At 34.4% G+C, this 26,456-nt stretch overlaps 2 protein-coding genes across 2 annotated transcripts; one reads left to right on the top strand and one right to left on the bottom strand.

The window, feature by feature from the left end:
- Positions 1-14,557: 14,557 nt before the first annotated feature.
- LOC125218672 (short-chain dehydrogenase TIC 32 B, chloroplastic-like) lies at positions 14,558-17,163 on the top strand. The gene is made up of 8 exons (XM_048120391.2): positions 14,558-14,903; positions 14,992-15,223; positions 15,308-15,387; positions 15,477-15,633; positions 16,217-16,298; positions 16,436-16,523; positions 16,612-16,658; positions 16,743-17,163. The coding sequence occupies exons 1-8, from the start codon at positions 14,780-14,782 to the stop codon at positions 16,908-16,910; spliced, it is 978 nt and encodes a 325-aa protein (XP_047976348.1). The 5' UTR covers positions 14,558-14,779; the 3' UTR covers positions 16,911-17,163.
- Positions 17,164-23,418: 6,255 nt separating this feature from the next.
- LOC148934395 (uncharacterized) lies at positions 23,419-24,744 on the bottom strand. Its single transcript, XM_089062289.1, has 2 exons — positions 24,339-24,744; positions 23,419-24,005 (listed from the first exon to the last, which is right to left on the bottom strand). The coding sequence occupies exons 1-2, from the start codon at positions 24,742-24,744 to the stop codon at positions 23,419-23,421; spliced, it is 993 nt and encodes a 330-aa protein (XP_088918415.1).
- Positions 24,745-26,456: the final 1,712 nt, after the last annotated feature.

Raw genomic sequence — 26,456 nt, 5'->3', positions numbered from 1 at the left:
TTGTTTCACAAAAAATACCAAAAATGGATTTGAGTTTAGTGTATGGATGGAGAAGATTTCTACACCAAAACTCATTTTTGGAGTATGGTTGGAGATGGTCTAAATACTCCCTCTGTCTATGAATAAATGTCTCATTTTTATCAGTTCGGGTTTTAAGAAATTATCTGACTTTATAAAAGAAAGTGATAGAAAAAGTTAGTAGATGTAATAGTAAAGGGAAATGAGACATTTATTAGTAGACGGACCATAAATGAAAAAATGATTTATTTAACTGCAGAAAAAGGGATTAATCCATTTATAAAGCTGAAAATGAAAGCGGTGAGAAAGAAGAATATGCAACGTGCGGTTTCACGATGCATGGACCGAAATGAAGAGAGAAAAGTGATGGGAATTGTAGACTTAAAAGGTTGTAGTGTCTGTCACCATAATTGAATAGAAGTTTACTAGCAATGCATTGCATAATAATATGACCGCATTTACAATCACGTCTCATAAATGCTTATCATAAGAAATCACACGTGTGTAACCATTATGAAACTTGTTACATATACCAATATTTTATAAATTATAAATGAGTGTTTTTTAATTATAAGATTATGAAAAAATAGGATGGATTTGATTTTTTTGAAATTTATAAATTAACGATTTCAATAGTACATGGCTATTTAATCTTAATAAGAATGAATGATATATAATCATATGAAAATTTAAGTAATGGTGGTGGGCTTGAAGTTAAAGACCCATTTGATGACCAGCTTAAAACCACCAAGTATATATTGTCCTCACTTTCATTTTCTTTTCTAGAGATTGACACCCCTTTTATATAATTAACACGATATAATGGAAATCTCTGTTAGTATAATAGTAGTTATATTAATATTTTATACCATGTCTTATTCTAATGAATTCGAAGCCAATGTCATCAAAATTAATGTTATATTATCACATTCAGCAAAGTATATAGTATTAGACTATCTACTTCAATAGATTTTCGATTGTTTTGTGATTTGATGTCCCTCACTGTGTTTTGAATATCGATTATGCATTTATTAGATGATAATATTTCCCCTCTTATTGAGAATCATTTACAGACTAAAGAATCTCAACTAATTTAATCCAACATATGCATTGAAATACAAATAATGCATATTTGATAGCTGGCTAGACCAGTTCCAAGCCTCACTCGCATAAAATTTTTAACATTTTAGTATGCAGAGAGAGATTTTTGTGGTGCCAAATCTTGAAGCGGTGGTGCCAGTCCAAATGATCATGCGACAGCTCAAGCCACATTTTTGAGACAATTATCAAAGTTATCAACACCAAAAAAAAATTGAGATACCCTTCTAATGGATTGTATAATGTTCATATACAACCTAAATAAGATAGTTAAAATAAAAACACCTGGCTTTGTTAGAGGTCAATGAACAATAATTGAGGCAACAAATCAATTATATTATTTATGATTTCTGAAAAGAAAAAAAAAGGTTATAGATACAAGATGCCCAAGTGATTGCCAAATAAGAAACCTATATGACAACATACATTAATAATATTTAGTTACCACACTCAACTATGTTAGTGTGTGTGTGTGTGTGTGGAGACAATAGATAATGTTTGAAGAAGAAGACACAAATTATGGACTTGCTCAAGATTGAGTGAGAGAAGTGAAGACTACTAAAGTGAACACCTAATTATGCTCCAAAGGGAGTGGAGTTAGTTGTCCTTTTAGTTTAAGTCATAAGTCCACATCAACCTAATGAAATGACAAAACTTTTATTAATTTTTTGCACCCTAAAATCAGCCATTCAAAAAATTAACTCTTGTATATGCTATAGGTTTGTGGATTCATGACATCAAACTAGAGATCCCCCCATTTAATAAGTATGAGAGTTTGATTCAAATCTACCATCTTTCTTAAGTTGGGTGTGTTTGGTGGTGGGTCATTTCATTAGTGGAAGTCATGCACCTTTAATAACACACAAAAAAGCCTAAAGTTTTGGAGATCAGTAGAATTTTAAACTAACTATTTTGGTGTATATGAAATGAATTAATTATCATATGCAAGTTTAGCAATATAATTATGCTAATTGTATCATAATTATATCTTTCTTGCAAGTTGCAACATACATAGGACAATCATCACCCCCATTATTGAAGAGTTGGTCTTTCTGGTATTAGAGGATGCTTGTAATGATAGGAAAAAGACAAATTATTATCGAAGTATTACTATAAATATTACTTACTTAAAAAATGGGTGGTTTTTAAATAAATTACCTCTTTGTTATTTTGCTCTTACTTTTCTAACCTATGCAAATGAAATACTCTCTCCGTCCCAAGGTATTAAACCAACTTTCCTTTTTGGGATGTCCCAACATATTAGACTCATTTCCTTTTTTAGCAAAAAAGTATCTATCTTATTTTATTCTCCATCTACTTTTTTCTCTCTTCTCTCCCCTACTTTTTCCCTCTCTCATACTTTACTCTCTCCACTTTAACTATTTAAATATCAATTCCTTAAATCATGTGCCCAAAAGAAGTGAGTCTAATACTCCGGGACGGAGGGAGTAGTATAACTTATAATTTTTGCAATTGGGTTCCAATTATATCTACTGGTTTGAAAATCAAATTGAAATTGTAAAAAGAATGTAAGTTGGTTATATACTTTGCAATTACCTCCCACAAAAAGTAAGTTAAATAATCCATTGCTATATAGTACTTACTTACTAATAAACTTTTCTTTCATATTAGATTCTAAATAATTTATACAGATCTCTCTTTATAAAGTTTGGCGTGTTTTACGTTTTGATTATGTGATAGATTGATCTTTCCTTGTTTTAAGTGGATCCTGATCTTATTTCACTAATGTCTTTTGTGGAAATCATTATATGGTTGTAGATTGAGAAAGATATAAAGTAATGGAGGTGGAAGCTAGTCCAATCAAACAAAGATTTATTTTGGAAAAGGGGATTAATTAATTAACATGCACAATTAACTATTAATATTAAGGTGGGGAAGCTTCAAGATTCTGGGTTCCCACAGAAAGAGTGGCAATCATTGAAATTTGGAGTATTCAATACACACCTCTATATTTTAATTTTATTTGTGAAAAGAGAAAAAAGTTTTCATTTAGAGAGAAGATGGAGTTAGTGGGAAGTCAATACAAACTCCACAAAAGTGTATAACCTAATGCCTTTATTATTGTGAAATTTCAGAGCATTGGTCAATAAGAGTTGGCTACAAATCGTCGGTTTAGAACGAAATTGTATTTAATTGATACTAAACTAAATTATTTCACGATTCCGCGTATCAAAATTTGCAATGAACACAATATATCTTTCGGTGGGAAAAACGTGAAAAATACTAATATAACTTGTTTTTTTTATTACTATAGAATAATTTACTTAATAATAATTTATTGTATATAAATTTTAATTCAAATTAAGGGCACTATGCACGTCAGCACGTGTACATTTATGTTAATTTATATTCACTATAACTTATTTTCTCAAGACTAATCTTACGCTGTCAATGTATTAAACTTTAAAATGCATTTATTATACTTAAAAGAGAGATCAATATAGATCCGTTTTTATTAACAAAATGGAGTATGATATAGACTCGCACCGCTTCTTACGCGGTATGGCTTAATTCATTGAGCAATATATCTATTTTTACGTAAGATATTAATATTATATTTTGTTAAACATGAGATCGAATCGCACGACTCAATCCTAGATGGATAATCATGAGATAATTAGTCAAGATTTTCCCCCTTCAACTTAAATAATCTCAAAGCTTAATCCTAGATCGTATATTGGTACTATTATATTTAAAGAAATCGAAGACCATCTATATATAATCAATATTTATATTGCATATCCGACCTAGAAGGTGGTATACAAAATACAAAAGGCCAACACAACGTAGCAAGGAGATTGCAGTGCCGCACGGCCGGGGAGTCCCGGAATGAGGCACTGTGCGTGCGACACGAATTTCAATTTGACAACTAAAATAGTGAATACTGTAAATTAATATGAAAGGCGTGAGGAGAGGCACCACACTAGTGCGAGTAATGGCCTGGTACAGAAGAGAATAATGACGTGACAGAGAGTTGGGACGCGATTAATTGATGCTATAATAGCTCGACCTCTAATTTGCTATTTGTGCTTTTAAAGATTTTTTTTAGGATTTTCTTTTTTCTTAGATAAAGTTTTACTGTAGTATTTTTAATCCATTTGGAACTTACCCATATGACTTGTACCTGGATGTGACAAGTGTTTGCTTACATTAGTCGTACACGCACCACAAACAAAATGGAGTACTATATCAAAGTGTAAATGTACACGCATGGCATGTACTTGGATGTGACTTGTGTTTTGTGCGTATGCTTTAATCGTATGTGCGGGTCAGTGGTGTATATAAGAGCGTCTCCAATGGCGGACGTCGCGGTAGGACGTTGCCGACGTCCGCCGTAGTGAATGGGAAGGGCGCCCATGCCCGTCCCATGTCCTCGCCCCTCAGCCCCACATCCGACCAGAGGTCCGACACTGCGGCGAAGGTCGGACGTCCGCGTTTTTAAATTTTTTTTTTTTTTTTTTTTTGTTGAAACTCTATAAATAGGTCTCGTTGAACTTCATTTCATTCACACCACTTGTGTTGACAAGTTTCTCTCTCTAACCTATTTTTTCAAGTATATCTAGAATGACGAGTAGTCGTGCGGGTGGTAGTGGCGGAGGCGCTAGTGATAGTTATAATGAATTGGATCTCACTGTGCAAGAGGCGATTGATCGATTGCTCCGGCAGAGACGGCAGCGGCGGCAGCAGGCGGCGGCGGCGGTACCTCGGCCGATCCATCGCCGACGTCATGTACCCCGGGACCACATTGCTGCACATATTCGGTTATATGAGGACTACTTTGCTCCGCAGCCGCGTTTTGGGGATGCCTTATTCCAGCAACGTTTTAGGATGCATCGTCCTCTGTTTATGCATATCGTGGGTGCTTTAGAGAGAAGATACGAGTTTTTCGGGATCAAGGAGGATGCGGCTGACAAACCCGGACACACGGCAATACAGAAGTGCACTGCCGCAATCAGGCAACTAGTGTACGGAGGCCCGACCGACATGTTTGACGAGTACCTCCACATTGGCGAGTCTTCAGCCGTCGAGTGTCTGTTGAATTTTTGCGCGGGCGTTAGATCGATATTCGGGGATCAGTATCTTCGGCGTCCGAGCCCCGAAGACTGCCAACGGCTGATAAATATGCACGGGTCGGTGCACGGGTTCCCTGGGATGTTGGGCAGCATAGATTGTATGCATTGGGAGTGGAGGAACTGCCCCGTCGCCTGGAAGGGGATACACACTTCCGGTTTCAAAGCCAAGCATCCCACGATGATCCTTGAAGTTGTAGCTGACTACCGGCTGTGGATATGGCATGCTTATTTTGGAGTTGCCGGATCGAACAACGACCTCAGCGTCTTCCAGTCGTCGCCCCTGTTCAACGATCAGTGCAATGGTGTTGGTCCCGCCATTAGTTTCGTCGCCAACGGTAACCAGCACAATATGGGATACTATTTGGCGGATGTGATATACCCAAACTGGTTCGTCTTTGTGAAGACGATCAAGCATGAGGTCGGACCAAAGAAGTCCTACTTTGCGACCCGTCAGGAGGCAACGCGCAAGGATGTTGAGCGCGCATTTGGTGTGCTCCAGAGTCGATGGGGGATGGTGAGGGGTCCGGCACGGCAGTGGAATATTCCCAACATCGGCGACATCATGTACGCATGTATCATTTTGCACAACATGATTGTCGAAAGTGAAGGGGACGAACTGACTCAGTGGACCAACGAAGATGATACGGTTGCCGGTCCAAGCCATGGCGTGGCCAGTGCGAATGTGAACATGAGGGTACCTCATGGAGAGGTTGAGCGGTTGTGCGCATTTGCCGACATGCGGCAAAGAGATGCTCATATTCGACTTCGGAGGATATCATCGAAGAGGTTTGGACGCGGAGGGGTGGACGTTGATGTGGTTGCTTTTTTTTCTATCTACTATGTAATTTTTTTTCCCGTATGATGTATGTTTTATTTTTAATGAAATATTCGCATTTCCCCGTTCGTATTCGTGTCGAATTTTTATTCCGTAAATTTTAATTTTAATTGTGAATTTAATTTTACTGCGGGAAGTCCTAGTGGGAAGTCCTAGTGCAGTGGGAAGTCCTAGTGATGTGCCAGTAGAATAGGAAGAGCTAGTGATGACGTGGCAGGCAGTTTTGTAGGAAGTCCTAGTAGGAGGGGCGTCACCGGAGACGCTCTAAGCTCTATCATCAAAGAAATCATAATATAAAAAGTATTGTTATACAAATTACAAAGTACATTCATTTATATAGAGAAATTACAACTCTAATCTTTGGACTTGCAATCACCCAAACTCATTGATCATTTGATACATAAGAAACTTGGCTTGTGCCAACTTTAAATTTCAAACACCTTAAAAATTGATATGATTCTATAGACGAGACTAGAGTTATAAATATAATACTGATTCATTCTTGCGTTACAAGTAGTTTAAGGTGGCGTTCGGTTGACATGACTAATTATCATGAGATTATCCATCTAGGATTAAATTGTGGGATTATTTTAGTTAAAGGGGGGAGGCTATGACTAATAATCATGAGACTATCTATCTAGAATTAAGTTGTGGGGATCAATCGTATGAACCAAACATAATATTATATATTTAATCATGAGATTTAGTCTTGCCAACCGAACACCCCCTGAGTGTATGAAACTCTGTCTAATGTTAGATTTGTGCAAGTCAATAAGTTGGTCATCAAATTGATATAGACTTTGGAAAAATTAGTAATAAGTCCACATTGTTAAGTTAAAAGGTAATCCTATCTATAATACTCCCTCCGTCCCATTAAATATACAATATTTGAGAAACGACACATATTTTTATGTAGTATTGTTTTGTGAGTTAATGAAGAGAGGGTAAAGTAAGAGAGATGAAAAAGTAGAGATAGAGATGTTTCCATTTTAGGAAACATTTTATTTTTAATGGGACAAACTAACAAGGAAAACGTTTTATTTCTAATGGGACAGAAGGAGTTTGCATGGTTCAACTCATCCAATCAGAAACTAGTATATATAATTATTACACTAACCTAATGTGCAAAGGGAGTAAGACCTATATGGTAAAAGAAAAAGATGAAGCATGATTCGTGAAGGATGATGATAAGAATTGCAGGAAAAAACACCTTTGGCCCCTTTTCTTTTTAATGGAAGACTACAACACTATGGAAGAACACTGAAGGCCCTCGAAAATTGTACCTTTTTTTTCTTTTTTTTCTTTTGATTTTTGACAATCATTTTCGCACGCCCATCTTTAAATTGCTTATCGTCGCTCTATAAATTAAAAATTGAATCTCTTGGTTCATATTCAACGGTCTATACCTCGAAAACTCTAATAGCGCCTTGATAAAGTCAAACAACTTATTCAAATTGAGTGAATTGAATCCTCTCAAAAAAGAGAAAAATATTCTGAATCGGGAATTATTTAAAGTGCAAAGTAGTTAGGTTCGAAGAACTAAAAATCAATATCATTACTATATATGATGAGAACGGATTATTGTAGATCTTGTTTTGTTTATTGTACATTGTTTAATTTTATCACACAAATTTCATTTGACTATGTACATAATTTAAGGTTAAGACGAAAGCCTCTTCTTAAATGAAAAGGAGTAGCTATCTTATACCGTATGGTTTGTGTATTTGCATTTGTATCAACATATGGTTTGTATTTCTATTTGGATGTACTCTAGCTTTAATGTCTGCTCTATACTATATATTTTTTTTGTTAATTCTATATAATATACGAATGTATATGTAAATTTCATGACGTTACACTCTCTCTTCTCGCTCTAAGTAGAACATTTCTAATTCAGCACGATATTTTATGTAGTTTTGTGTTGTAAGTAAATAGATAAAATTATGTTTTTATATTTAGAAATGTGTTATTTATAGTGAGGCAACTTAAAAAGGAAAACGTATCACTTTAGAGTGCACGGAGCGAATAATTAATTTGAGCAAAACTAATTTTCAGTTACAAGTTACAACTGATGATATGCCCTCACTCCGTATTCAAAATAATTCAAGTCCTTGATCTATCAATTAAATAAAATGTGTTTGTATTTCAATTAAGTTGCATTCTATCGTTAGATTTTCAACTATTATTAGTAAATTTTTTATTATAAAAATCTTGGTTAACAAGTGCGGTTACCTTCATTGTGTTTTTACCATCTTACTAAAATACAACAAGAGTGATTGCTCTCCAAAACAAATAATATAAGTAGATAAATAAATAAATAAAATATTGCTAGAGAAAAATAATAAGTACTGAATTTCCTTTAGAAAAAGTATTAGTTGGCTCAGTGCAATAATTATGGAAAGTTGATATTAGTATATGAATAAGGGCAAGGTGCCATGATATGTGTCGATCATTTCGCTAGTAGGAAAAGAGTTTAAAAAATCTAGTTATTTCCATGTGCTCTGCCTAGTTCAAAATCTACAATATCATAGGATTACCAACCTCAAACAAAAATAATAGGTAAATATATGTAGTGTAGTTTTAATTCGTTTCATGCTCATACTAGCTATATATAGATCTCACATCTTATTCTAACTTTAATTTGATTTTAAGAAGTTGATTCTTGATATTTTGAATGAATTTTAAAAGGTACTGATCATCGAATTCATGATATCAACAATTAGCTAATTCATGAAAATCAAATGAGTATTTAATTAAGTTAAATAATTTTATTAATAATGGATGTTTGACTAAGCTTATTTTAGAGAATTTTGTAAACTCTTGGAGCTTATAAGATGTAACGTTTTAAGAGCTTATAAGTTGCACAAGTATTTAGATGATTGAGCTTTTAAGATAATTTTAAATTACAAAGAAGAAATGATAGTTAGAGAGAAAATTAACATATGAGATAGATGAAATTAAAAACGTTATTTTGTTAAAAATATTGCATAAAAATAATAAAATCGTTTTTATAATTTATATGTGTGGTTTAAAATTATAATTTGGCAAACATTATTGAAAAAGTTATAAGCTAGCTCTTAAACAATTTTGAACTCAGTCTAACACCTTTCAAATCTTTTCACTTATATCTAACACAAAATTGAATATGAATGAAACTAAGCTCTAACTCGACGAGACGACGATCATATATGGCGTCAATGCTACTCAATATTCGCTATTGTGTTTGTTAATTTAAATACACTAATCATTTCATAATCATTGGATGTTGCACACTTTAATTTATTTTCTTTATTCTCAATTTACCATAAATCAAGGATAGCAATCTATCATGACATAGATTGTCTTGGAAATATCGATAAGTTAATAGGGTTGTCCTAATCTTATCCTTAAAGATTTTGAATTATTAAATTTAATTTATGAGATAACCCGAACTTTATGACGTGGTCCGAAAATATAATCCTCGAGTTTTATTCTCTAAAATTGGACTTATAGAAATATTACTTAAAAAAGAAAATTGACAGTAAAGTCATGAACTTTCAACACAGTTTGGTTTTTCCCGTAAATTTTAAATGTTGCATAAAAAGTCATAAACTTTACTAAACTGTGAAAATTTCTCATTCGACTCGACCCGATAGATATGCGACAAAAATTTATCCTACGTGACGCACCGGAGGTTTGACTTGACAAATGACAAATTTAGGGTTCAATTCGAATCGTGGAATTAATGTTACTTTTATGCTGAATTCGATTTGTATTTTTATGTCGATTTGTATGTTTTCATTTATTATACTAGTATGTTTGTGATAACTCCTGAGTCAGATATTGCAAAAATAGAAAAGAAACAATAAGAATTAGTGGAGTTTTGCCAAGTCACACCTCTTGCACACCACGTTGGATAAGCAATTGTGTCAGAAATCTATCGGGTCGGATCCGATGGGAAATTTACCATTCCGGTAAAGTTCATGACTTTTCATGCAACATTTAAAGTTCACGGAAAAAACCAAACTATTGTGAAAGTTCATGACTATATGCAATTTGCCCAAATTAAAATATAATACTACTCCTAGCTACTTCCTTTGTCTCACCACGCAGTTTTAGGAGTTTCTTTGGTTAAAACTTTTTACGAGAAAATGAGTAATAAAAAGATTTTATGATTTCTATCGCTCTATATAAGAATTGATGTGGAGTAAACCGCAAGCGACACAGGATAGAAGAAGTGCTCTTTTTTCTTTATGCATGTTATAAGTTATAATGCCTTTTATTAAGCATCATGTTGTCAACTTTCCTTCCCTCGTCTCTTGTGACAGGACAACCACAAGCTTTACTTCTCTTGGTTCACATATTTTCTTTTTTCTTGATTGCCGGATTAATTATTATTTAATATCTTAGATTATCACTATATACTCACTCCATTGTTTATAAATAAATTTTATAAAACGATACGAGTTGTGAGTTGTAAGGCATGATTGATAAAGTAAAGATAGAGATAGAAAGAATAAAATGGATGAAATATTGTTAGTGCAAAATCAGTCTCGCCTCAATAGTGAGCGAAAAATTTTCTAAAATAAAAAGTTTATATTTTAAGGGACAGACTAAAATGAAAATAGTTTCAATTTTTAATGGACGTAGAGAATATATAATATCAGTGTGTGACTGCGTGTGAGTGTGAGTGTGGGTGTGACTGTGCGCGCTCGTGTTTTGTGTATATATATATATATTGTGTGTGTGTTGTGTTTGCAATGTGTGAGTTTGTGTGCGAGTTGTGTTGTGTACGTGCAATGTATGTATAATTATATGTGCGCACTATATGTACTTTGCATGTGTATGTGCAATATGCTTTATGTAGTGTATGTTACTATGTTATGTGTTGTATGTGTCTTATATATATGTGTGTGTGTGTGTGTTTGTGATGTCGCATTGCTATTATTGCATAATCTCTTAATAATTGAAATATATGAAGCATACAAGGTATTTGATTTTATGGATTTTTGGACCTTTTGATTTCTGGATATTAGTATTTGTTTTGGGTTTTTCGAGTTGGCTTGATTTTCGTTGTCTAGTTTTTGGTTTTATTCGGATTTCAATTTGGTTCAATTTCGTTTCATAAATCAGTTTTTCGATATGATCTTTGAAAAAAAATCAGATTGAAATATGAATGCTCAAGTCTAAGTTTATCCCCTTGGATAGGCTACACATAATTGACATGTTACCATGGCACGGAATTACAAAAATGAGTTAGTGTTTAGGGCTATTATCATACTATCGTTATCGTGTTGATACTATAAATACACATATTTTCTATTATATCGAATATAGACTCGTAAACACGATAAAAACTAATATGTTACTCCCTCTATCAATAATTAAATGTCTCAAGTTTCTTTTTTTGTCCGTCCACAATTAATTATCTCGTTTACTTTTACTATTGTTTTAATAAGTCTAGCATTCCACTAACTCAGTTCACTCATATTTTATTATAAAATTAATACTGTATATAAAAACAAGTAACACGTTGCACTAACTTTATCTATTCACTACCCACTTTTACTTTTTCCTCTCTCATTTAACTCATCCAACATAATTTCTTAATCTCCATATTCAAAAAGAATGACCTAACTTAGCTGGAACAGAGGAAGTAGTATACTAGACTTAACACGACCTCAATTTTATTGTAACGGAAGTCCGTCACACATTTTTAATTTGAAATGTTGAGATCACTATTGAGAGGGCAGAGCAATAGAGCACAACTTCTAATTCATTCTACAAGAAAGTATGGATGAATTGGCTTTATTTTATTAGAAAAGAGGCTTTTATCTATAAAAGAAAAAGGACAACATATATACCTGGGGCATTAGCTTTTATTGTTGCTAGATTACGATTTAATTATTTATTTGAATTGAAGAACACATTCATCATTAAAAAGTTATGATTACTTTAATAATGAGTAAAGTCAGGGTATGGACTTTTTATCGCTGAAAATTTAATCATCATTTTTGGATCGACTACTCACTTTACAGTGTCTAAAATTCCCAATTTTATTGAAGTAACAATGCAATTAGGGGAATAATTGCTCAGCATATGACTGATCAATTTCTAATTGTTTTAGAGCGTGTTTGTTTGGCTCAGATTATGCTAATTGGTAAAACGGGCCTTAATAACAATTAACAATATGAAAGATTTTCATTAAAAAAAGTATACTACAGAAAATCAGCCACATACATTTAAGACCTTATATATTTACTAGGCACCGATGCTCACAATCAAAATCTATTCAGAACGATCGTAATATTCATAATTTATTGTGTTTCGTTACATATAATGCGAATGAATCTTAAGATAAAAAGATGTGGATTAATTCATTGTATAAGTTAAAAATGAGGGAAAATATAATGAAGCCAAATCAAATTATTTGTCACACCAAATTCTGCGGTTTCTACTCGTCTCAGGTTAGAAAAAGAAATACTCCCACCGTCCACCGTGTAAAGAGCTATTTTAATTTGACACGAGTTTTAAAAAATTGATTGACTTTATGAAAAAAAGTAATATGACAAAATAAGTAGAATATGAAATTCATTTTATATACTACTACTACTATGGAGTACTTATTAGTTTTATGATGAATTATAAGTGTAAAATTAGTGGAATGATTATTTAAATTGTGGGTATTTAAAATGACAAAATGTTTCTTTAAATGATGGAGAAAGAGTATATTAGTAGTACAACTTGCATTTTATATTTTAATTAGAAAACAAACATTAGAGGTAGAAATAAATAAATAAATACAATACATAAATACTCTCTATGTCCATAATATCAAAGTTCATTTTGACACGACATTGGTTTTAGAATAGTAGTTCATTTTGACACGACATTGGTTTTAGAATAGTAGTGAAAGAAAGTGAATGAAAAAAAATAGTTGAATATAAATCCCAATTTTATGTACAACATTCTATAATATAAACCAAATTTAAAATAACACGGGGTTTTATGTGTTACGTATTTGTAAATAAGAAAGATACAAAGAATAATGTGGTGACTTGTGAGTATTGATAGTGTATATTAAGTCATTCATTAAAAAGATTTCATTCATTAAAAGATTTTTACGGAAATTGCTATTTTGATGAGATAGATTAAAATAAAAAAAATATATTTTTATGAGATATAAAAAAAAGTGAGTTAAACATTTTAGTATTATGTGAGTATTATTTTTGTATATTAGTTTTATATAAAAAAAATAAGTTAGTGAAAATAGGGGTGGCAAAACGGGTTACCTGTGGGTATCCGCACCCAACAAGTCGGGTACCCGTACCCGATTTTAGCAAAATTTGTTGTCTCAATACCCGCCCCGCGACATACTGGAATTACCCGATATCCATGTCGGTTATCCCGTACCCGACATTGCGGGTATCCGTACCCGACCTGAAATCCTAATAAAAAATTTGAAAATCATAATAACCGTCAATGGTTCATAATTTACTTTATTAATATTGATGGTAAACGTTGAATAGATTGAGAATAAAAGTGAAGGGACACTCTATAGTTCCGGTGAGTTTTTAATTGTATGTTCGTTGGAATATGAAAATGTTTTAAAAGACTCTTAGATTATACTATAAAGTACTTCCACTACCCCGCCTTAATAAAGACATTTAATTTTCTTCACTCATTTTGAAAATATAATAATATAAATACTCCTCTCTATATTATTATTTATCTTACTTTATTTTTTCTCCCTTCTAAATATTTATTTTTAATTTTTCAAAATGAGTGCGTATATGGCTATTATTATTTAACTATTTGAAACACCTCTATTAATATGGAACGGATGTAATATTAAAAGATGGAATATGGCTAATACTAATAATAACGGGTATTATCAGGACTAACAGGTATACCCACGCGGGTAGCGGGTACACCTGCTACCCACAAAATTCTAAAACACACTACCCGATCCCGCCCCGTTTCCCGTTATCGTCTGGTAGCTGGTACCCAATATCCGGCGGGTAGCGGGTCGAGATGGGAATTACCTATTATCCGCTATCCATTTTGCCACCCCTAATGTAAGGTTCATTACCAAAAGTCGTAAAATTGAAACGAGACAGTAATAAAAGCGACTTACCAAAATAAAAATTGAGACACATAGTAAGAACGGATGGAGTATTAATTTTATAATATATATAAGTACAATATTTAGGGGAATATTATGATTGACTTGCCTGAAATATTTGTTAAAATAAGGCATAATTTTGCTGATGAAGCAAGTATCATCCATTAATTTGGCTGTGGTAAAAGTCTTTACTACGAGTAACTATCCTAGGCAAAAGTAGTTATGACAAATTGGTCAGATAAAAAGGTGAGTTATTAAATTAATGAGGCGAAATAAAAAAAATAAGCATTCAATGATTAAGAAATTAAAATGAAAATCAATGAATGACAAAGATGTAATCCTATCTTAATTGATTCCCAAATCCCCACTAATCCTTGGTTATAAAAATGCCTCCACCACCACCACCACCACCACTACCACCACCCCCACATATACATACATACATACAACTTTTGAATCTATTCGCATCGCCTCTGCAAAACCTGCAGAAAAAGAAGCCTAGGCCACTGTTTCTCTCTCCTACTCTGCGATTATTGACTCTGTTCATCTGCAAATTTCATATTTCTACGTACTTTACTTTTCCATCTCACACACTACACACACCACTTTTTTTTTTCCTTCGACAAAATCATGCTCGAGACGATTGGCTACCTAATCGGCACCGCCGGCGCCAGCGGATTCAGCAGCAAGTCCACTGCCGAGCAAGTCACCGATCTCTGCCCCGATCTCCGCCCTATCACCGCCATAATCACTGGTAATTCACCGATTAATTAATGTGTTAATTTTTTTTTTAATTTGTGTGAAAAAAAAAAAATTAAATCTCTGCGGCGATCGATTCGCAGGAGCGACGTCGGGGATAGGAGCGGAGACGGCTCGGGTGCTGGCGAAGCGCGGCGCGCGGCTTGTGCTGCCGGCTCGGAGCTTCAAAGCCGCCGAGGAGACGAAGGGGCGCATTTTAGCCGAGTTCCCCGGCTCCGAAATCATAGTCATGGGGCTCGATCTCAGCAAACTCGACTCGGTGCGCCGATTCGTCGCCGAGTTTGAGTCGCTCAATTTGCCTCTTAATCTTCTCATGTAATTTTCTTTTTCCTTTTTTTTAGTGCGGTTTAAATATACTATTAATAATGAATATTTACATTTTAAAATATCTTTTTGTAGAAATAATGCGGGGAAGTTTTCGTACGATCACGGTGTTACCGAGGATGGGATTGAGATGACTTTTGCCACAAATTATTTAGGTATTTTACTATTTAATTTCGTTTTATAATTGGCTAATTGTAACTGTGTAATGATTAGATTTTAATTTTTTTTGTTAATATTTAATTAGGGCACTTCTTGTTAACGAAGCTACTGCTGAAGAAAATGATTGAGACGGCGAAGAGTAGCGGCGTGCAAGGAAGAATTGTGAACGTGTCTTCGAGTATTCATACCTGGTTTTCGGGTGATATGATCCATTATCTCGCCTTAATTACCAAGAATAAGAGGTCAGTTTTATTAATTACTCTTCTTTTATTATAATTTATAATCATAAATTATATTCTTTGTTGTTGGTATCAACTGTTTTTTCCTTTTATTTTCTCTCCAACTCAGATTTTGTCTCACAGATGCGCTCTATGATTAACAAATTAGTTTTTTTATATTTCAATAGATACTAGTAGTACCAGATTTATGATTACAAATTGAACATTAAGAATTTTAAACTAATTGCACCTTCTTGCTTCAAATTTGAGATTAGGAGATAAATGTAGAAATTTCATTTCAAATTGGGTTGTTTAATTGAAGCTATTCGTGCAATGTCAGTGGTAAAGTAGTCAAACTTTTTAGTAATAAAATTAGAAGAATAAAAATAGTTTATAGTATTTGATGTTTGTTTAAAAGGAGATGACATTTATTAGCGTATGCATTTAAATCGGTGGTGCGAAGAATCCTAGGATCGAGGAGATACTGTGCTAGGTGATGAGTGATATAAATTGGAAAAATAGAGTTACCATTTATAATAGGTTTGACTTTATGCTGATATAATTCGTGTCGATCTTATTTTATTTAAGATATTGATTTTTGTGACAGTGAATACGATGGGACACGTGCATATGCACTCTCGAAGCTGGCTAACGTTTTGCATACCAAGGAACTTGCCCTCAGGCTCAGGGCAAGTTCTTTTTCTTCTTCTATTTATTTTCTTTACTATTTAATTGCTATAAAAGTCATTTTTGTTGTTTTCTCACAAAAATCATGCAACATGGATTTTCTCCTAAATTTATTAAACTCGAATTATTGAAATTGCAGGAAATGGAAGCCAACGTGACAGCGAATTGTGTTCACCCTGGCATCGTCAGGACCAGGCTCACCAGAGACCGTGAAGGCCTAATTACAGGTTTAACATATTATTTAATTTCAATATTTTAATTAATAGTAATATCTACATTGAATTTACAAAATTTCATTTTTTTATGTGTGTGCAGATTTGGTTTTCTTTTTGGCTTCCAAGCTTTTGAAGACTATACCTCAGGTAAATATTCAAAATTGTCACGGTATTTCATGTGCGAATATATTATATATGTACTGATGAAATGAAATACGTGATATTTTACAGGCAGCTGCGACATCTTGCTATGTAGCGACGGATCCAAGGTTGGAGAATGTGAATGGAAAGTATTTCTCGGATTGCAATGAGGCTTCAGCGTCTAAATTAGGATCGAGCTCTGCAGAAGCTGCGCGGTTATGGGCAGCCTCGGAAGCTATGGTCTCCACGCCGCGGTAGCTTACAAATTAATGTAGGAAATTAAATGAGAATGTGAAAATTATGAAGGTTATATAATAGGAGGGATATGTATAAGTAGCATGTGTGTATAAATAGTTTTGTTTATATATTTATTTACCCACCAAAAAGAAGAAAGTTATACGTATTGATTTGAGTAGGTCGGTCATGTTCGCAGCGTGTAAGCTTATTTTTGTAAAATAACGTTACTATTAGCCAAATTCAATGTCATGAGTGATGTAAGTGGTTAAATTCATTGAAATATCTTTTCCACGTATTTTATCGCATACATAAGTAACAATTAACGAATAACAATTCATGTTGCTACTCCAACAATTTCTTTGGACCAATCCTTTTTCATTTATATCAATATATATAGGAAAGTTGACTATTAAAAAATAACAGCTATATATCTTTCTGTACAGAGGGAAAAAGTAGTACAATAAATGAGATTTTTAATTAGGAAAATTTGAGATACCTGTAATATTTGGAATAATAAGTTAGGAAGTTATGACATACTTATAATAAGAGATATGCGTTGGAGAAAGAAGTTGAAAAACTAGTAAGCGTGCAAGTATTTAAAAAGATGACAGCCCAGGTCAAAATATTACCAATAATGCATATATTAATTAATGCAGCTATTACTATTATTCTCTCACATAAGATTCTCTAAGTATACAAGAATTAACAATAACTAATTATAATTTTAATTTCGAGAGGAAGGTTTGGGGAATCCATAACATGGTCTTTGTTGACCAGCATGTGGGTGTTCAAATTTTTATTTAGTATCTTTGGGCGTTGATATATATTAAAATGGGGCCTACTAACATGCATTATAAATTTATAATTAAATTTAATCAAATGTTGAATTCTAACATACTACATAAGTCATAACACTCTAGGCTACTATATAATCCTTGTGAACATAACATATAGTATACCCCTACTTATTCACCAACATCAATCCATTTATACATCGTCGAATTTTTCTCCTTTTTTGGTAATTCGAATTCGTATTTCTTTTTCTTATCTATTTTGATATTGTGCACATTACATTAACATTACTAGTGTTGGCTGATCGAAGAGTTCTTCCCTTTATTATACATTTTTATACCATAATAATTATGACAGGAACTTATGCAAAAGGACAACTGCATCCCTCTTCGTGAGGTTTCCATTATTGGATATAGGGTCGTATGATATTTTTGTATATAATCGTGAAATTTTTGGGAAAATAATCATGAAGTTTTTCCCTTTAATATGAATGCAAAGTTCTTTCATAAAAAAGTAAAAGGAACTAGGTTTGTACGTGTTATAATTAATATATCTATACAATGACGGGTGGAGTTGAAGGTTCACCAACTTCACTTTCGGCTTATGAAAGATGAAAATTTTCATTAAAGTCAGCCAATTTTACGGTGAGATAGGGAATTTCTGAAAAAAATCTCAAACCTTTTTAAGTTGTGGTTCATTTCCATAATGTTATTGATCATCCATCGCAACTGATGACCACCTATTCATCCTCTACATTTCAACCATAACGAGAACCTTCTTCATTGTATCCGACCCCACAAATTAAAATCGGTTAGTAAATTTATGAATCTTGCTTCACATAGTAGACATATTGATGTGTAGTTAGTAGTTACAACTTACAAACATCGATATGAGACAGTTAGATCATGTAGAATCATAATGTTAAAAGTTGAATTTGTAGCTATGAAGCATGAATCGTGGAATACTAATCCTAATAATAGCGATACGTGTAAAATAGTTGGGTAGTAATTTTGTCTAATATACTTGAAATTACTTTAGACGGTGTAATATATTGGTAAAAAATAATAAATTAAGTATTTCAAAAATATAATATCTAAATAAGCCCAACATTGAATTAATCAATTAACTGAAATAAGTTTAGGACAATTTTGAATTACTTTTATAAATACACCCTATCAGAAAAAGTAAATGCTCCCATAAGAGATGAATAATATAATTAATAAGACTTTAATTTTTACATAGTTTGTAAGTTTGATGACCCCAAAAAAAATTTCGATTCGAAATATTAGGATAAAAAATAATATTTGCATGAATAAAAGTATGCAAATAGCATTTAAAATTTGAGGCACTTTTGGAGGAATGGGAAATGGAAAATGGTGGGCCAAATAAGCTGAAATTGGGCCTGAAAGAAGATAGCGACTAATGCTTTAACACGGAAACAACTAATTTGTACAACACAAATCAATATGGCTCATCTTTATATTTATGGGTTTGCCTATTATTCCTTCACTTTATAGTTGTTCCACCACTATCTGCTTCCCACCTTTTATTTCAAATAAATAAATAAAATGATATGCTCAATTTGTATGTCATGTCAAAGTTTATATCTATATAAATAAATAAATTAGGAAAAAATATATGTCACTTGTCAACCTCGAGTTGAAATCTTCGTGTGCATTTCTTATTAGGGTGTCAATGTTTGGTGAGACGTGATATTCCATTTTCAACCTGTGTAAGATACAATATACTACTCCCTCCGTCCCGGCTAAGATGACACATTACTTAGCTGGCACGGAGTTTTAGGAGTTATTGGTTAAAGTGTTTAATTGGAGAGAGAGAAGATGGGTGTAAGTATTAAAGTAGAGAGATAAAGAAAGATGAATATTTTAATAGGAGTGAGAAAAAGTGGTTGAGTGTATTAATTGGAGAGATAAAGTTACCAAAAAAGGAAATGTGCCATCTTAGTTGGGACAAACAAAAAAGGAAAACGTGTCATTTTAAGAGGGACGGAGAGAGTAATAGACAAATTATTCAGTGAAGCTCAGTCATTTTTTAATATTTATTTTTTATTTTCTATTTTTCGCTTATACCGTTTGTATATGAAACAATGTACATGTTCCAAAATTATATCATAAGAATTCTAATAATTGTAAATTCGAGAAATCTAACAAAAAGATTGGTTGTGTGGGTTAATCTTCAAATCCCATATCAATTCAACACCATATATTAAAAATGGAAGAGGATTAGAGAAATTTAAAATTTCAAGGAGTGAATTTATGGTGTCAATATGCTCAAACAATGCTCCAAATTAGTGGCAAATCCATGAATTTCAGATTGAGGGTGCTATAAACAATTTAATTTTATTTTATCCATTAAATAACTTTATTGTATAAAATTTGGATGATTTTCTAATGTTATTACTTGGAAAATTTTCACTATTTGAAGTATAAAAAATTGGAGAACTTACTTTAGTTTATGCTTATTTTAATTAGGTAAATAGAAAAATATAAAAAAAATATATCATATTTTTAAAGTATAACATAATTATGAGTTATAAATAGAAGTTTAAGTTTGACCATGCTTTCTTGTGTAAAAGCATATGTCGAGAACCTTTGATAATGTACCACTACTAGTTAATAGTAATAATATTTTTTATATGAACTCAAATATGAGAACAATTAGAAACCGTAAATAATGTACTCCATCTGTCTTATTCAAGATGTCCATCATTTAAGATATTTATATTCTTGAGTGGCACTCAATTTTAGGTGTAGTTGTTAAGTGGAGTAAGCAGAGAAAATAATAGTTGAATATTTTAATAAGGAGAGAAGAGAGAGTGGTTATTTTTAAAATATAAAAGGTGGACATCTTGAATGAGACAAACTAAAAAAGGAAAAGTGGGCATCTTAACTGAGACGGAGAGAGTAATAATGATTAATACTGACATGCTACATGGTGTTAAAAAACAAAAAGACAACTTAATTACAACAAAATGCAAGAATAGCAACAAATGCATTAAAAAAAACAATAAACGATAAAAATTGAATCAATTACTCCATCCGTCCTGTCATAAAATACTTATGAGAGATGATAAAGTAGGAGGAGAGTAATTGTGTATTAACTTATCAACAAAAATATGACTCACTTTGAATAGGACGTCCTAAAAAAATAACACGATTCACTTATAATGGAATGGGGCAAGAGGGAGTACAAAAATTTAGGAATCACACTATACAGAATAAAACAATTTGCTTGTACTTTCTCTATTCCATAGTAGTAGTGTTAGGGATCGACCAGCCGAAGGCTAAGGTTGAATAACCTGAGTCTACACAAGATGTGAGGAGATCAACCCTCACTTATACAGATCAGTTACAACGACCTCAAGATCTAGTCTATTACTTGAATAGATCCTCCTGAAATACTTAACAAACCGATTAGTAACTTCAAGGGAATCCACGACTTAACAAGCAGATCAAAAGTATGAACAACAGAGACAAAGAATCAGAGAAAGATTTGGCTCAGGTTGCACTAGGTACAACTGCACAGGTCCTTTTAATACCGAGCCCACAATATCCCAAATCACAGATTGATCTGCCACAAGGATGAAGATGTGAACAAGTAGACCGCAATCTACCAAGTACTGTATCTCGGAAACCCTAGATCCAGTGACCATGCTGAAGAACAACACGCACACCACACTCCAGAATCCTTCACACAAGAACCCTCTACCACCACTGAAGCCTCACAATCCAGTCAAGAAGCACAGACCAGAAACCAGAGGTTTCTTCACCAATCCTCACTCTTCACACACCAGTGTTTACACACACAGAAGGAGAGAGGAAACGTTCTCAAGCTGGAGCACAGAGAACACACCCAAGAAAAATCCCTAGGAGAGAAAACAGAGAGAAGCTGCGCAGTGAATCAAAGTGAGGAAAAGGGATTAGGGTTGGGGTATATAAAAGACTCAACCCAATCCACCACCCAACAGCCAACACGTGGCACCAGACACAACACAAGGGCCAAGCACACAACAGCAATGGGCCATTGGATATTGGACCCGGTTACTAGCAGGCAAAATGGGCTTCTTCAATAAGGACCATAAATCCTCACAATCTCCACCTTGGGCCTTATCAGAAGCTGTGAGGGATTGACCTGTGCCATTCATCATTGCCAGATAAGGCTTACTGGTTTTTGGAAAGTTAGTAAGCCACAACTTCCAAAGGGAAGAAAACATTTACAGTTTATACAAACACAAAGCAAATAAACAGTAAACTCTTCTCATGGAAGTATACCTGACCAATTACCTATCCTAAGTCAATATGGAGTTTTCTGATACATGAGAGCATTTTCTCAACTGATAGACACTTAGTTCCCATATCTGCTGGATTACTGTCAGTGTGAATCTTTTCCAGCAGCATTTCACCTTTCTCCACAATATCCCTGATAAAATGGAATCTTACATCAATGTGTTTTGTCCTGTCATGAAAGACAGGGTTCTTACACATTTGGATAGCTGACTGACTATCTGAGTAAACAACAACAGGATTTTTGAGGAATTTTAATTCCCCTGCAACTCCCTTTAACCAGAGGGCCTCCTTCATTGCCTCAGTAATGGCAATATACTCAGATTCAGTTGTGGACAGAGCCACAAAATGCTGGAGCTGTGACTTCCAGCTGATGCAAGATCCACCTAGAGTAAACACATAAGAGGTGGTTGACTTCCTCTTATCCTGTCATTTGCATAATTTGAGTCTACAAAACCACACAAGTTAGTAGAATCTGTACACTTAGAATAATGAAGACCATAATGAGAAGTATGCTTCAAATATCTAAGTAACCATTTGAGTGCTTCCCAATGAGGTTGTCCAGGATTGGACATATACCTGGACAGACAAGACACTGAGTATGCAATGTCAGGTCTGGTACTCACCATAAGGTACATGACTGACCCAATTGCATTGGAGTAAGGAATACTATGCATTTTCTGAACTTCTTCCTCTGTCTTAGGACATTGATCCTTACTGAGGATGAAATGGGCAGCCAATGGGACTGTGGAAGGCTTAGCATTTACCATATTGAACTTAGTGAGGACCTTCTTTACATAGGACTGTTGGTGTAGAGTCAGCTCTGACTTATTCCTATCTCTGACAATGTCAATACCCAAAATTCTTTGAGCATCACCTAAATCCTTCATGTCAAAGTTAGTGCAAATCATATTTTGAACATATTTAACATCCTTTGGATTAGGACCCATTATCAACATGTCATCAACATATAAAAGAAGGAAAACAGGCACAGAATTCAGATTTTTGAAATATAAACAATGATCAAAAGCACTTCTGGAAAAACCAAGATATTGCATGCACTGATCAAATTTAATATTCCACCTCCTGGGAGACTATTTCAAGCCATACAAAGCCTTCTTTAATAAACATACATGGTTAGGAAACTTGGGATTTACAAACCCCTCAGGCTGCCTCATATAAATGGGCTTATCAAGGTCCCCATGTAAAAAGGCAGTTTTCACATCCATTTGCTTAAGTTCCCAGTTAAAATAAGCACATAAGGAAAGCATTATGCGAATAGTAGTAAATTTTACCACTGGGGAGAAGATTTCTGTATAATCAACTCCCTCCTGTTGAGTGAAGCCTTTGGCCACAAGCCTGGCCTTATATCTCAGGCCATCTACTTCTTGCTTCAGCTTGTAGAGCCACGTACACTCAACAATAGAACAATCTTAAGGTTCAGGGACTAGAATCCAAGTTTTGTTCAGAATTAAGGATTTCATTTCATCCTCCATGGCTAACAGCCACTTTGGATAAAACATAGACTTCAGGGCCTGTTTGTAGGACTGGGGCTCATTCTCATCAGATTCATGAATGTTGAAGGCCAGGGCCAACAAACTATTAACATCACCATATCTCTGGGTTTTGGTGATCTTTCTCCTTCCTCTATCCCTGGATAAGATGTAGTTCCTGAGATCATTGTTATCAGAGGTGTTATCCCCTGTAGTGTTGGTCGCATTATCAACAATAGGGTCAGTATTCACACCACTATCAGGACTAACATCAGGAATATCAGCAGGAGCAACAATATCAGAATCAGGCAAAGACTCTACAGGGACAGAGTCAGACATAACAGGACCCTCTACCTCACTTGAGGTGCCCTCCACCTTACTAGAGGTATCATCTGACCTGGGTTTAATAGTTTTAGCAAGACAAGGGAACTCAGACTCATTGAAAACAACATCCCTGCTGACAAAAACTTTAAAACCAGGTTCATCCCTTAACCACACTCTGTAACCTTTCACACCCTCAGGGTAACCTAAGAAAACACATTTTCTAGACCTAGGTTCAAGCTTATCAGTCTTTTAATGTATGAAGGCACTACAACCAAAAACTCTAAGGTGTGAAAGGTTCAAAGGTTTTCCAACAAAAACAGACTCGGGACATTTCCACTTCAAAGGAACAGAAGGGGATCTATTTATTAAATAGGCAGCAGTATGTAAAGCCTCCCCCCAAAAACTTTTTGACAGACCACTTAGGGAAAGAAGACACCTAACCCTTTCTAACAGAGTCCTGTTCATCCTCTCTGCAACACCATTTTGTTGTGGTGTATAGGGGACAGTCTTATGCCTCCTAATTCATGAATTCACACAGAGATCATTCAGTTGAGAGTTGCAGAACTCTAGGCCATTATCAGTTCTTAAGGTTTTAATCTTTTTACCAGTTTGATTCTGAACAAGGCACATCCAATCCTTAAATTTTCCAAAAACATCAGATTTGTGCTTCAACAGAAAAACCCAGACTTTCCTAGAAAAGTCATCTACCACAGAAAGGAAATAAGAGCACCCCCCATGAGAAGTAACAGAAGAGGGTCCCCACACATCAGCATGCAGGTACTCAAGCACATCTTTACTAACAGATACAGGCACATTAATAGGAAAAGAAACTTTGTGCTGCTTTCCTAACACACATGTATCACAGAAGGGAAGAGGCATGCTCACATCATTATCACACAAATAACCATTTTTATGCAGAATGTGCATGCCTTTCTCACTCATATGTCCTGGTCTATTATGCCACAGAACAGTGCTATTCTCCTTAACAACATGGGCACAGAAACATCATTCAAGGGCTTAGCAACACAAACATACAAGTTATGCATTTTAACAGCCTTAAACAAACATAAAGATCCCTTAAAAATCTTCATGATACCATTACCCCATTTGCCTTCCAGACCATCATGCTCCAAGGAGGCACATGATAGGAGGTTATAGCATAGGTTGGGCACATGCTTCACATTTTTCAGAGTGTACACTGCTCCAGAGTTGAATTTGAGGCATATTTTCTCCTATTCCTTCAATCCTGCACTTTTTTATTGTCAGCCATTGAGACAAAACTGTTAGTAACAGGAGTATAGGCAGTAAAAAGATCTTTGAAAGGAGAAATATGATAAGTACATCCAGAATCTACCAGCCATTCATTCTTACTGAACTCATTCTGCAGTGATGCATTAACTGACTGAATGTCAAAATGCATAAAGCAGATACCATTTTCATCATCAGATTTTGCCATATTGGCAACCAACTCAGTAGTTTCAACTGCATTACCACCATTTTTCTTATTCTTCTTTAGTGGGCACTCCTTTCTATAGTGCCCAAACTTATTGCATTTGAAACACCTTCTGGATTTTTTAAGGTCCTGTGAAGATGAGGACCTGGACTTACTCCTATGGTTCTTTTTGTACCCTTTGTCATTGGACTTCTTGTCCTTTTGCTTTGATGTTGATTGATAAGGCTAATTTCATGCATCGGTTATATAGTGAAAAACATTAGATTTTGCTGGGTCTAACACGGTTTTTAAGCCAGGTGTGTGACAGAATCGCTAGATCCAGGAGATGCTGAAGGAAACAGTCTAGCGAAGGAATGAAGTAGAAGTGAGCAGAATCTAAGGAAAAAGAAGGCTTGAAGAAGGGAGTGAATAGCTGAGGGCAACAAAGTCTATCTATACCTCGTTGGGCCCCACTTCAACGCCTATAAATAGAGGAGCATGCAACACATAAGATATCACTCTTTTTCGCTCACTCTTAGCTCACACACAACACACACTTGGGAAATGGGAGTTCTGGGGTAGTTTTCGGTTTCAAGGGGTAAATTCTTCAGGAAATTTCAGTCGTAACACCGTCCGCGTGAGGGCGAAGATACAATCTCTTTATTTTCAGTTTGTTTTGCACTCTTTCGTTCGAACTTCACTTTTGGAAGTCGATTTGGTTGTTGATGCTACTGATTATCTATGCACTTCTTTTAGTTTTCGTATTATTTGTGTTATTTCAAGTTGATTTACGTTGATCCTGCTGTTGAGAGTTTTTATTTCGGCAAGTTGTATGTTGATCTCTGTTTTTGTTACTTTGGTGCTCGATCTGGGAATTTGGCTGAAGATCTGCGGTGTTATTGTTGATCGGAGGTTGTTGGTTAAATCTGAAGTTATGAAATGTTTCTTTTGGCTGGAGTTTGTGTCGGACGCTTGGATCCGGAGTGGAATTAGCGCTCGAGGTTGGATCTGAACAGGGGAAGTCGAGTTATGCATGGATTTTGAGTTTTCTGCTTGCTTTCTGTTTTACTTCGTCTAGCATCCGTAGATCTGTTTAGTTCTTAATTGTTACTCATTAAAATTGTTTTAATCCAGCCTGCTCTGTTCCGATTCCGCTCATGCTGCTTTCTTCTGAGTTTTTTTTACGCAATTTGGTTGGAGAAGATGATGTCGCTGTTAGTTA

Source organism: Salvia hispanica, chromosome 1, assembly GCF_029641045.1.
Source record: "Salvia hispanica isolate PSC_SH4W2 chromosome 1, Shi_PSC_v1, whole genome shotgun sequence".
In the NCBI taxonomy this organism is placed as follows: domain Eukaryota; kingdom Viridiplantae; phylum Streptophyta; class Magnoliopsida; order Lamiales; family Lamiaceae; genus Salvia; species Salvia hispanica.
This window is presented reverse-complemented; position numbering and strand designations above follow the sequence as displayed.